Source organism: Suncus etruscus, chromosome 1 (genome assembly GCF_024139225.1).
Source record: "Suncus etruscus isolate mSunEtr1 chromosome 1, mSunEtr1.pri.cur, whole genome shotgun sequence".
Classification (NCBI taxonomy): domain Eukaryota; kingdom Metazoa; phylum Chordata; class Mammalia; order Eulipotyphla; family Soricidae; genus Suncus; species Suncus etruscus.
This window is the reverse complement of record NC_064848.1, coordinates 25,741,151-25,754,975: the sequence shown is the minus strand read 5'-3', so window position 1 is coordinate 25,754,975 and position 13,825 is coordinate 25,741,151. Positions and strand designations below refer to the sequence as shown.

The following is a 13,825-nucleotide window of genomic DNA, read 5'->3' as shown; positions in this document are numbered from 1 at the left end:
GCAAAACAGCACTAGAGGTCCAAAATACACAGAAGCTTGTAATATGGACAACTTAATTTTTTTTATTTTGTTACAGTTACAATAGATAACTAGTTGCTTGACTTTTCACCTTTTATTATAATGACTTAATGGTGAATAATATTACCACCCACAATGTTAATAAAAAAAAGTTTCAAAGGTAAAGTGCCTTATTTACAGCTACAATACAGATAGTAAGATATGTGGCACATTGGGGATGGAAATGTTGCACTGGTGAAGGGGGGTGTTCTTTATATGACTGAAACCCAACTACAATCATAATTGTAATCAAGGTGTTTAAATAAAGATATTAAAATATGTGGCGCAAATGTCCATACTTTAAGCTACTAAATAACAATGCCTTCAGGAGTACAAGTGACTTTCAGGAAGGCACAAGTCCATGTGAAGTCACTGCAACAGCCTCACCTTATTGTAGTGAATCAGATTCCATCGTTTATCCATGAGAAAGTAATGGCTGGTCTGAGATTCTGGAATATTAAAAAATTCCAGACACTCCTAGAACAATAAAAGCACATTTTAATCAATCTTTGAGATCTTACGTTTCAAGAAGTAAGTTGGTACTCCTGGCTCTGCACTTAGGGATTATCCTGTCAGTCTTTAGGGAACCAAATGGGATGCCATAGATCAAACCATGGTCATCTGAATGCACAGTAGCTCCATACATGCTGTATTATCACTCTGGCTTCCATTGACATAAATTTAAACATACCACATTGCTATACAAAGAATAATATAAATAAATACTGATAGTGCCATAGAATTATTATCCAAAATAATTATTATCCAAATTATATCTAAATTATTATCCAAAATATTGAACTGTGAAAATATAGTGACATCTACTGCTTTCAATTTGCTTGAGGGAAGCATATTTAGTAACAATATGAAGACTGATATTAAGTGCAAAGTATTATTAAACACAGTATTCTAAATGGAATAATTTCAAAAATCCCCACTAGTATCCCCATTTTACTGACAAAGAAAGTATGACTAGAAACCCTTTAATTCCATTTATGTTCTCTGCATGTGGAGGAACCAGGATTTAAATCTACTATCTGCCTTCATGCTATTACACCAGTTCCATATGAGTAAACAAAATGGTTTGCTTCTAACATTTTGCTTCATTGGGCCTTACAAGTTCTTAGTAGATACCTGGTGAGACCTAAAGGGGGCTTATAACACTTTTCACTAAAATAAAATGACAAATTTGCAAAAGTCAAATGTTTGGGTTCAAAATTAAACTCCAGAAAAGTAGATTAACAAAATTTGAACACTATATAAGAAGGAAATCATTGGGAGTAAATCTGTACATTTTCTAAAGAGTGACCTCACTTCTTCTTCACTTAGGTCAGTTTTGTTCAATGGACAAGTTGAGGATCGAAAACTAGACAGGAGCTTCAAAAGAAGTTTCCTACATTTTTAAATGCCTCTGCTTTGCTGTGTGCTGGGCCATGATCCAGCCCATCCAGAACAATTCCTGAGGGCATGACAACAGTGGTAAGATGTCCCCACCCACGAAGGGCAGAGACAGAGGAGCATGGCAGCAAAGCAAAACTTCACATCATACACATCTCCTAGCCAATGAACCCCCAAACAACATGTAGAAAACACCACACTACAATCATGACAATGGCAAAACAATGCAGGTCAACACCATACATAGAGAATGAAGAGGGAAGCTCTGATGACCAAAAAGTGATAACCATTTATTTAGCCACTCAGATAAGGAGTTTAGAGAAGAAATATGGAGGGTGTCCATAGAACACAAAGAAAGCATGGATCAAGCTGAATGAATTACAAATAAAAATCAAGAGGATATGAAAGTAAAAATGAGAAAACTCCAAACTGAAATAAAAGGACTGAAAAACTTAGAAGGTGAAATTAAAACCTCACTGGAAAGCCTCTCCCACAGAGTTACAACAGCTGAGGACTGAATTGGTGAGCTGGAAGATGAGATGCATAACAAATTTATACAACAAATGAGATTGGCAAAAAGCCTGAAAGCAAATGATCAGACAATGGAAAAAAATCTTCAAAGAATATGAACAGACAAAAATAGAAGTCTTTGATAAACTCAATAGAAACAGTTTAAGAATCATTGGAGTCCAGAGACCCAGGAAGAAATTTCCCAGGAAGAATCAACAGTCAAGGACATCATTGCAGAGAAATTCCCAGAGCTAAAGATTGCAATGCAACCACAGACTGCATGCCTGAAGAATATCAGTTAAAAGAGACCCGAAGGAAAGCACCTCAAAACACATCCTAGTCACAATGACGAATCCACAGATAGGGATAGAAAGATAAAAAAAAGTAAATTACATTAAAAGGAGTATTCTTAAGATTTATAGCAGACCTGTCACAAGAGACCCCAAGGCCAGAGGGCAATGGTAGAATATGACAAAACTCAATGAAATAAATGCTTTACCTAGAATACTGCACCCAGTCAGACTCATGTTCAGGTTGAAGGAAGTATTGTTTTTTTATAACTAAAACCCAACTATAAACATGTTTTTAATCATGGGACTTAAATAAAGATATTATAAATAAGAAGGGAATAATTGTATTAATTACGCATTGTTTTATGTTTAAAAAGCACAGATATTTATGTGCTTTATTATACATAAATATATGTATTTTTAGATTGCATTCTTGTTAAGTGGGATCACTGTCATAAACATAAAAAATATATATAGTCTAATATTTATTGTTTCTGCTTTTTTACTAATTACTGTAGTGGAAATTTAATACTGAATTAATTAGACATCACATGAAATGTTCTGTGGCAAGAATAATGAGCTAACAAATAGGGCTGTTTTCTCTCTGAGCTCTTGGTGTGCAAAGGCAGGCTATTTCTACAGCTATTTATACAAATGGTACCCAGAAACTCCTAATTAAAAATCCACAATGCTCTGCCCAGAGTAATAGTACTTAGAGTAGTTTGGGCATTTGTCTTGTATGCTGCTAACCTGAGTTAAAAACTCAGCATCCCATATGGACCCCTGAACATAGGTCCAGGTGTAAAGTTTGAGTTTTTCTGGGTGTGACCCAAAAATAAAACACCCCAAATTCACAGTAGTCTAAGAAGAATTTGGAATACACATTAGAGTGTCAGATTTTGTAGCTGAGAGAGACTGAATAATTTTGTGTACTCTGGTGCAGAGCTAAAAATGTCGGTTAATGTTAGGAAGTTATGAAAGGAAAAGAGGGAATATATAATAGTGGAATTTATTATAGATGCAAAAAATGTAGCAATTCATTTTAAGATAGAAAAATTCCATTTACATCTAAAATGAAATGTTCACTGAAGGGTTAATGAACTCTGTACATGAAATGATCATTCTTATCAAAAGTCACACTTACTTTTAACAGGGCTTCAAACTGAGTATCTTCATGAACTGGTAACTGGGTTGGAATATCACATTCATTCTGCCCGTGAACTACTAAGGTTTTGGTACCTATGGAAAGTGAAAATAAAAGAATCTGACTTCTCCTATAATAGGACATTTTTAATTAAATTAAATCACAAAATAATAACAACATTAATATTGAAATTGATTTATATATAATTATTCACTTATTTGCAGCATTGGGAATTGACAAATATTCATGTAAAGCAGATGTAGAGTTTACTATAGAAGTAATTGTTACTGTAGAATTATATGTCCTGTATTATTGTTGTAGAGTTAATGTCAACTGTGTATTGTATCAAGTGTACCACTTTATAAATATACATGTTAAACATAAGTTCTTATTTATTTTATTGACACAAGTGTGATTCACAAAGTCCTTCATAGTTGAACTTCAAACATACAATGAATCAGAGCCAAACAACCACCAGTGTCTACCTCCCTCCATCAATGTCCCCAAAGTAATCCTATACTACCACTCTTTGTATCTTGGTCTGCCAATATAATAAGCCTATTTTAAGTTTAGATCGTCATAGTTTGAATCTCTTGATTCTATTGTTGTAGACTTTGGCTTGGATATTCAATTCTGTCCTTTTTTTTAATCTCCACCAATGCATCTGAGACTACTTGGCCCCTGGCTCCATTCTTTCTTTATTTTATCCCTTCTTAATTTTATAAAAAATGCAGAAATATGAGGTAAAAAAGTAATTAAATCACACAGCAATCCAATAATAGGGTAAAATCGTTTTTATTTTAGAAATCAGAAAAGAAAAAACTTATTCTTTTTTTTTGTTTGTTTTTGGGCCACACCTGGCATTGCTCAGGGGATACTCCTAGCTGTCTGCTCAGAAATAGCTCCTGGCAGGCACGGGGGACCATATGGGACACCGGGATTCGAACCAACCACCTTTGGTCCTGGATCGGCTGCTTGCAAGGCAAACGCCGCTGTGCTATCACTCCGGGCCCGAAAAAACTTATTCTTATAAGTAAGAACTGATAACTTCTTATGGGTAATGTAATTAAAGCTACACATTTATTTAGTAAAAGAAACAAAATTTAGGCTTTGTGTATTGCAGCAAATAATCTATTCCTTCCTTAAAAATTAGACAATAAAGTAACAATAGTTGAGAAATTATAAAGAGTGATGTGAGTACAATTAAATAAAGTAGTTTTTTTTGGGGAGGGGGGAGTTTGGTCTACACTCAGTGGTGTTTAGGAGTTACTCCTGGTTCTGTACTCATAAATCACTTCTTACAGTTATGAGGAGGGACCATTTAGGATGCTGGGGATTGAATCCAGATCGGTTGATGCAAGGCAAATACCCTACCCACTCACTATTTTATTACTCCTGTCCCCAAAAACAAGTGGTTTAAATTACATTTTATAAATTTTTTACTTAAATGGTAAAACAATAATATTCTATTTCATTTGCTATTATACTTACATATTTGTGAAAATTATGCCAAACTTTTTTTTTTGTTTTGTTTTTGGTTTTTGGGCCACACCCGGTGGTGCTCAGGGGTTACTCCTGGCTGTCTGCTCAGAAATAGCTCCTGGCAGGCACGGGGGACCATATGGGACACCGGGATTCGAACCAACCACCTTTGGTCCTGGATCGGCTGCTTTCAAGGCAAACACTGCTGTGCTATCTCTCCGGGCCCCAAACTTTTATTTTTAATGAGTTATTTTAAGTGTGCAACTGACAATGTGGGATGTTTTTGTCATAATAAAAATATCAATTTGTTGGATTATCTATGTATGTAACATATAAAAACCAACTACCCAACTATAATTTGATAAACATAGGTCAGTTATAACCTATAACTAATTTCACTTGTTCTATACACTGAAACTCATTTATCAGAATAGTGAAGTACTTTGGTCCAATTCTGTGAATGAGTAGAAATAGCTTGAAAAAGTATGCCATTTTTATAGCTAGTACTAGTTATATGGATAATAAAAGGCAGTATTAGGGTTTTAACAGGCCTATGTTGCCAGAACCTGTATAATTATCTACATATATTTTTTTTCCTTTTCTTTATTTGAAGACACATATCATCTCCTTCTTTTTCCTACTCAGAGCAAAGATAAAATCTTGGCAGAAATCTTTATCTTAAAGAAAAACAAGCTAAAAAAAAAACAAAACAAAGAAAAACAAGCTATCCAAAGAGAAAAGAAACTATAAAGTTTACATCATGCCTCATGCCCAATTATGTGATACACTTTTTTTCATGTTTTGCCATTACTCAAATTATAAATTAAAAAAGGAAAAAATTAACCCAGGTCTCATTGAATTTACAGAAAACTGGGGTCCATGCCATGCAAAGAATATTATTTCCTCTGCAAGCCAAAAATTTAATCAAGCAGGCTTTCAGTTGAGTTGGCCCTCTGCAAAGGACTTAAGTAAATCTTGCACCTTCCTTGGCAGCCCTTCAAGGACTGATTCACATTGATCTCAGCTCTGATGTCTTTCTTTCATCTGGCCTTTGCTGACTCTTTTTTTTTTTTTTTGGTTTTTGGGCCACACCCGGTAATGCTCAGGGGTTACTCCTGGCTATGCGCTCAGAAGTCGCTCCTGGCTTGGGGGACCATATGGGACGCCGGGGGAATCGAACCGCGGTCCGTAGAAGGCTAGCGCAGGCAAGGCAGGCACCTTACCTTTAGCGCCACCGCCCGGCCCCCTTTGCTGACTCTTAAAGGATTTGTTTGTTTGTTTTTCAGATTGTATTAAACAAAATATTCTTTGAAACATTCAATCTGGGTGAAAACTGAAAAATACCTCCTGAGTGCGAGATCCACTTGGCCTTTAAAAGGATCTTTTACCTTAAAAAAATTATGACTATTTTGGGGATAGGGGTTTGGGTTACACCTGGTTGGTGCTCAGGGGTTACTCCTGGTTATGCACTCAGAAGTCACTCCTGACAGGCTTGAGGGATCATAAGGTTTGTTGGGAAACAAACCATTGTCTGTCGGGGTTGACCATGTGCAAGGCAAATGCCCCACTGCTGCGTTATTGCTCCGGCCCCAAATTATGACATCTTAAAGGCAGTCAATAATTACCTGGCATTGATGCTGTCACCAGGAGTTTGACTTCACATTGCTCCTTCTTCATTGTCTGCTTCAAGTCCTTGAAGAACAGGCCCTCCACATAACCCACCACTTCCCAGAGGAATGTCAGGGTGGCTGAAATGGCATCCATTCCCCATTCACAAGGTGTCCGCACAAAATACATGATTAATCCCACCTAAAAAAAGAGAGAGAGAGAATAAAAAGTTCACAATGTCACAACAATCCTGAGCTCTTTTAGAATCTTCTTTCTTATTTAATAAATTTAATTTTCTTTCAGGTTTCTTATTTCCCTTCAAATGCTTACCAAACACTTTCAATGACATAACTAAGTAAGATCATGAATGGAAAACTGAAGACAGATTGCCACACATTTTATGTTTCACTAAAACAATTTCTTTTTTTTTTTAATATTTTTATTGTGACCAATGTGAATTACAAGATTTTCACAGTTATATTTAAGGTACATAGTAACAGTGATGGGAACATTTCCACCACCAGTGTTGTCCTCTCTCCACCTCTGTTCCCAGCATGCATCATATATCACCCTCCTTGCTCCCTTGACTGCTAGTGCAATAGGTCCCCTCTGTGTATTGCTTGATGTAGATTGGGTTATCTTGATTCTAAAATAGCTTCTTCTTCAGATACAGATAGAAGACTTTTTATAGTCTTCAGATCTCTTAGTACAAATTGGGACAACCAAAAATAGGTTGCTTACTTATTTGTGTGCCGGAGACTTATATTACATACAGATTATATCATATTTAACAGTCTAAGTCAAAGCATCCTCTACTTACTAAGATCAAATTTACTTTAAATTTATAGTTTGCATTTTGACCATATCTGGCCCGAATTTTAAAGTTTGTGCTGGCTTTGTGCTCAGAAATCACTCTTGGTGGTGCTCTGGGAACCTCTGGTGATGCTAGTAATAAAACCGGGGCCAACAAGCAGGTTCACAAAATTCTATTTATTTTGTTGGTCCCTACACTGGTAGTATAGGAGAGAAGAAGGAAAACTAATTAGAAGAGAAATTGAGGCTGTGCTGGAGACCTTTGTGCACTGTGGTGGTGGTGGGGAATAGTATTTTGTTTATTTTTTTACCATAAATTTTAACACTATTGTAAGTAGCAATAAAATTTAAATAAAAAATTTGGTTATAAACCATTACCAAATATGACTAATGCCAGTGATGCAAGGATGATTTAACATGGAAGTCAATTAATATAATATACCATATCAATAAAACAAAAATCAAAAATTATATGATCATATCATTAAATGCAATAAAAATCATTTAAAAATAGTCCAGTACCCATTCATGATAAAAAATTTCAACAAGATGAAAATTGAAGGAACTTTCCTCAATCTAGTCAAAGCATTTTGCCACAATAATAATATGGCAAACATGCTTAAGGGAGAAAAACTAACAGCCTTTCCTCTAAGATCTGGCACAAGACATGGCTGTTCCCTTCTTGCCACTTATATTCAATATAGTACTGGACTATACTTGCCATCAAAATTATGCAATAAAAATATATTACGGGCATCCAGATGGGAAGAAAGTCAAGTACTCACTGTTTATAGATTATATGATACTATATTTAGGAAATCCTAAAGACTATCAAAAAACTTATATAAGTAATACAATTGTATAGTAAAGTAACATTTTAAAAATCTCATTCACAATTGTGCCTCAGAAAATCAATTTACATTGTAGTCAACTAAAGTAAACTTAACTAAAAGTCAATATTTTATAACTGAAAAACTATACAAAGAAAAGCACAAAATACTGCTTCAAGAAATAAAAGAGGGGCCCGGAGAGATAGCACAGCGGCGTTTGCCTTGCAAGCAGCCGATCCAGGACCAAAGGTGGTTGGTTCAAATCCCGGTGTCCCATATGGTCCCCCGTGCCTGCCAGGAGCTATTTCTGAGCAGACAGCCAGGAGTAACCCCTGAGCATTGCTGGGTGTGACCCAAAAACCAAAAAAAAAAAAAAAAAAAAGAAATAAAAGAGGACACAAGGAAATGGAAACACACACCCTGCCCATGGATTGGGAATTCTAACATCATTAAAATGGCAATACTTTCCAAGGCATTGTACAGAATTAATCCTATACCTCTAAGGATATCCATGATATTTTTTAAATAAGTGGACCAAATACTCTTTTTTTTCCCTTTCTTTCTTTCTTTTCTTTTTTTTTTTTTTTTTGTTTTTGGTTTTTGGATCACACCCAGCGGTGCTCAGGGATTACTCCTGGTTGTCTGCTCAGAAATAGCTCCTGGCAGGCACGGGGGACCATATGGGACACCGGGATTCGAACCAACCACCTTTGGTCCTGGATTGGCTGCTTGCAAGGCAAACGCCGCTGTGCTATCTCTCCGGGCCCCAAATACTCTTAAAATTCATCTGAAATAGTAAACATCTACAAATAGCTAAAGGAATATGGGGAAAAGAAGATGGGAGGTATCATTTTAGCCAACCTTAAACTGTACTATAAAGCAATAGTCATTAAAACAGTATGGTATTAGAATACAAATAGACCCTCAGATAAATAGAGTCTACTGGCATATTCTGAGACCGATCAATTACCTTTTTATAAAGGGGCATGAAAAAATCCTTCAACAGTGGTATTGGGAAATCTGGACAAGTATATGCAAAAAAATAAATCAGACCTCTCTTTAATACTATGCATGAAGGTAAGATCAAAATGAATTAAAGACTTTGATATCATAGAGGAAAATGTAGTGAGAATACTCTGACACTGAAGCTAAAGGCATCTTCAGGGATAAACACCATTATCCAAACAAGTGAAAGCAAAGCTAAACAAATAGAAATACATTAAATTGAGAAGCTTCTGAACTTGAATGGAATGATGTAACATAAACATGGCAAGGCACATTTTAAACTAAATATTTGACCATGCTAATCTGCCTCTGATTTTTGTGTATGGCAAAGAGACCAAAAAGCAGTATATAATTTAGTGTTCATTCCAGAAAGGATTGCCCTGATCAGACTCAATAGGATGTTCTAGCACAGCATTTCTCATTGGAGAACTATAAGACTTTTTGTGGGCCCACAATATATTTCTAGGGAAACACTGGTAGAAAATTATTTAAAAGGGGTATACAGAATGGGGCTCAATAAGTAGGACGGGGAGACAAAGAAAGGAAACAAACCCAAAAAGGGGCCACAATTGAAAAAAAAGTTTGGTGTAGCCTAGAGTAGGGCTATATGGGACAGACACCTGGAATTTAGTGGGGACTAAACTTCGAAAAAAAACTGAAGTGTGAATGAGTCTTTGAGCAGGTACAGGTCCTGAGTTAAAATCACCATGGTTTTCTGTTTTCAAAAGCCAGAGAAAGAGTGGTATCTCATAAAGGGAGAAACAAGAGCAAACACTGAACACTGAGTGAGGTCAACATTTTTTTTTTACTCTGATTGCACATAATATTTAGAGATGGAACTAGCTGGAAGGGAGAATTCCTCGAGACAGAGCATTTTTATTGAAGAGATTGAACACTGACCAAAGGTACTCTTACTTTATTTATTTTTTTATTGATCTAACACTTATTTATATTCTTTTCCCATGAGAACTAGTAGGTGAGTTCTCAAGAAGAAACCAAAGCAAATACAGAGGAAAAGGAAATTTCCAATTTTTACTGCACATCAGAGTTGTTTTGTAAGTTAAATTTATTGTCCTACTATAGCTTCATGTAGATAATTTTCACTTCTCTACTACTAGAAGACAAAGAAAAAGGAGAAATTCTCCCAACACAGAAATTCCTTTGGTCATCTGTCTGCCTAGATAATGATATTATATGAAAGAATAGTTATCATGCCAACAGTTCTAAAACTGCATATTCACTTATATCCAAAGGAGGAGTATATGAAGACACTAGGGGATTCTTATGATTTAAAAATATATGTCAGGATAGTTTAGTGCATAGAGAATACAGCAAATATTTACTGTATTTGTATTGTAACAAGTGATATATGAGAAGTGAAATGTAACTACAAATGATACTTTCGCCTCAAAACCAAAATAAAAAATAGGAGTCAAGTAGATATCCCATCTCTGGAAGTGGTCACCAGACTCCAGAGCAAGATCTCTTTCCCTAAATACACACACATGCACAAATCCACATATCAAGAACCAACATAAGAAAACTGTACACAAGAAGGCAAGGAGAAAATGAACATTTGTTGAGCGTCACCCAAATAACAGGAGTTTTTTCAAACAGTGGTATCTTGGTGAATATAATTTATGTTATAATAAGTTTATGTTACTGTTTTTTAAGCATTTCCTACATAGCTTTTTCATTTGCAATGAACATTTATAATCTACTAAAAGCTTACCAAGTAGTTGAAAAGAATGTGAGATGTTTGAGCAGGAAAGTCTCCAATATTCAAGAGAAGTTTGCGCAGCATGTACATTAACTCATCCTGAAAGGAGAACAGAATTTCTGCATCTCATCAGCTGCCAAGTTGTAGGAAATAAAACTATGCCTTGAAAAAAAGGGAGTATTTTCTTACTTTTCCCAACATTTTTACTATCATTATGTTTAGCACTTCAATATAGCTTATATGAAACTAATTAGCATTTAAATAACTAACAACCAAGGAGCAAACAAAAAATCACTGAACATATGAGCAACACATGTAAGATTTTTTTTTGTAAAGATTAAAAACTTAGATGGTATCCAAGGGGTCTGAGTAAATAGCACAGCAGGTAGAACATTTGCTTTGTATGTGGAAGAACAAGGTTTGATCCACAGAATCCCATTTGGGCCCCAGTGGCTGCCAGGAGTAATAGCAGAGTGCCACTAGCTATGATCCCCCCAAAACCAAAAAAAATAAAATACACAAAAGCTTAGATGGATCTAAGTCAGAAGTAAGTTACAAGAAATATGTACATCTAGTCACTTCTGTTTCCCAGTGGCTTCCCAATATTACAGTCTTGTTAGAAGGACTTATGTTGATAAATAATCACACAGATCATATTTATAGAACTTTAGAAGATTAAACTCATATATTTGTTAACTTACCTTACCTTCAAGAAATTAAATATCTAAGCAACTAAGACTATAACATTTATAACATTACAACTGACAATAATATAATCATACATGTATTTTGGAATTGTTCAGAATGTTTTTTTACCATTTTTTATTTTGTTAATTATCACTGGAGTGCCAGAGATCAAACCCAGGGCTTCATGCTCTATTACTAAGATACATTCCTGGTCACTTACTTTTATTTGGAATAATTTCCTTAAAATATGATTTAGTATCCTAAAATTTTTGACAACTGGAAAATTTAAATAGTTTCTAATAATCCTACTTGTACTATAGATTACCAAAAAACAATAGATAAATTAATAGAAATATCTAATACTAAACAGTTTTAGATAAAATCTTGGGTTAAACGACTAAGGACCTTTCAGTATGATCATCATTATTCGTATATCATACACTTATGGAGGCCAGATTAATGCAGAAATTCTAAAGGAAGGGAGAGTGTAATATTGTTCATCTTCTCAGTATATATATAGAACTTATCAGTATGCACAACACAATTAAGTGCTTAGAACAGTGTTCGTGCACATAGCTATAGAGATAAAGAAAGAGAAAGATACTTGTCTATTGCTGATGGTCAGTTTTTCCAGGAAATGTCGAAGAACTGTAGATGGATCTTCAATTAGACAATTCCACAAAACTTGCTGGGCCACAGCACTCACTTTAGTACACAAAGGAAAGTGAACATGTGTGTTAAATAAACATAGACCTATTAAATAATGTATTCAAATAATTTATTAAACGGTAATAAATTTAAAGCTTCTAGTATTAAAAAGTTCTCTGAGCCATTTTTCTAATGATAGGTATTTTTTCTTTTTGTTGTTTCTGAATATTTTCACTTGCAAAGAAAAGAAAATTATAGTATGGTCTTTGGGTATTAGCATTTTCTGTGTAGAGAATGTATTTGAGATATATAATGAAACATTCTTTAGTCATAGTAAGAATGAAATTCTGCTATATCTGATGGTATGGAAAGGCTCTGAGGGCATTATTCTAACTGCAATAAGTCAAAGACAATATGATCTCACTTCTACTTGTAATCTAAAATAACACAAACTCAGATAGAAAGAACGTCCTGGTTCTCTGTATGAGAGTGGAAGGATTAAGTGAAGAGACTTAAAAATAACAAATGACATTTAATTTTCTTTCAGTTATAAGCTAAATAAATCCTTGGGATATGATGTACAACATAGTATGACTATTTATAATACTCTGTTGTAATATTTGAAAAGAGATGAAGAGAATAGGTCTAAAAAATTCTTATCATTAAAAAGTATTTTTACCAGATTAGTGATCGTACAGTGAGTTGGGGGCTTGCCTTGCACATGGTAGACATGGGTTTATTCACTGGCAGGCCAGAATTGATCCTGAAGTCAGAAGTATGCCCTGAGCACCATCAGATGTGTCCCCCCCAAAAAAAGTTTTCACAACGTATATTGATAATTATTAACCATATTTGTGAAGCTAATCATTTTTGCATCACATACACAAAACAATTCAGTACATTGTATACATAAGGATAAGAGAGTACATTGTGTGAATGTGTTTTAGAAATAATCCTAATATTAACAGTGGTATTTATAAAACAATCGCTATTTTATTGATTCTATAGAAAAAGTTCTAAAGAAATTTCTTGATTTTTTAAATATATGATTTGGTTTAGAATGCAGATGAATTAGGAATATTATTCACCAGAACTCCCTAAAGAGCCCTTCATTCAGCAAGAATAAGTTTTTGAGAAAGTAAAATTAAGGCCCAGAGAGATAAGGAAGGAGTTTCTGAAATATATATTCAAAATGTGAAAAAAATGACTACTTCTATGGGGAAGGTGGTCAGTTCTCTCTGGAAATAATCAAGTAGGTGAATAAAAGTGTGTAGGAAGTATTGTCGGATCTTTATTATTTATAGCTAATTTATTTAAGCAGTGTAACTACAAATTGTTCAAAATTGAGTTTCTGTCATAGAATGAACACAATCCTTCACCAGTGCACATTTCCTGCCATCAATGTTCCCAAGTTTTCTTCCCACTCACCCTCAACCCCTGCCCTGCCGTCTCTGGCCAGGCATTTTACTTTACTCTCTCATTCTCTCTTTCCTTTTTTGACACATATTTATACTACTGTTAATAAAAGGGTACCATGCAAATCAACTTATACTTTTTAGCACCCCGTTCTTGTCTATGGTGATCAGTTCCAATTATCATTGTCACAGTGAACACTTCTCTACCCTAACTGCAA

General features: G+C 34.8%; 1 protein-coding gene across 4 annotated transcripts in view; it reads right to left on the bottom strand.

The window, feature by feature from the left end:
- Positions 1 to 13,825, bottom strand: part of UNC80 (unc-80 homolog, NALCN channel complex subunit) — a 277,398-nt gene that overhangs the window by 48,187 nt on the left and 215,386 nt on the right. For all 4 annotated transcript variants that reach the window (XM_049784015.1, XM_049783997.1, XM_049784007.1 and 1 more), the window contains 5 exons: positions 12,149 to 12,249; positions 10,870 to 10,956; positions 6,507 to 6,690; positions 3,400 to 3,494; positions 445 to 534 (listed from right to left, as the gene is read on the bottom strand). In XM_049784015.1, the coding sequence (XP_049639972.1) occupies positions 445 to 534; positions 3,400 to 3,494; positions 6,507 to 6,690; positions 10,870 to 10,956; positions 12,149 to 12,249 (557 nt within the window). The remainder of the gene's footprint in view (positions 1 to 444; positions 535 to 3,399; positions 3,495 to 6,506; positions 6,691 to 10,869; positions 10,957 to 12,148; positions 12,250 to 13,825) is intronic.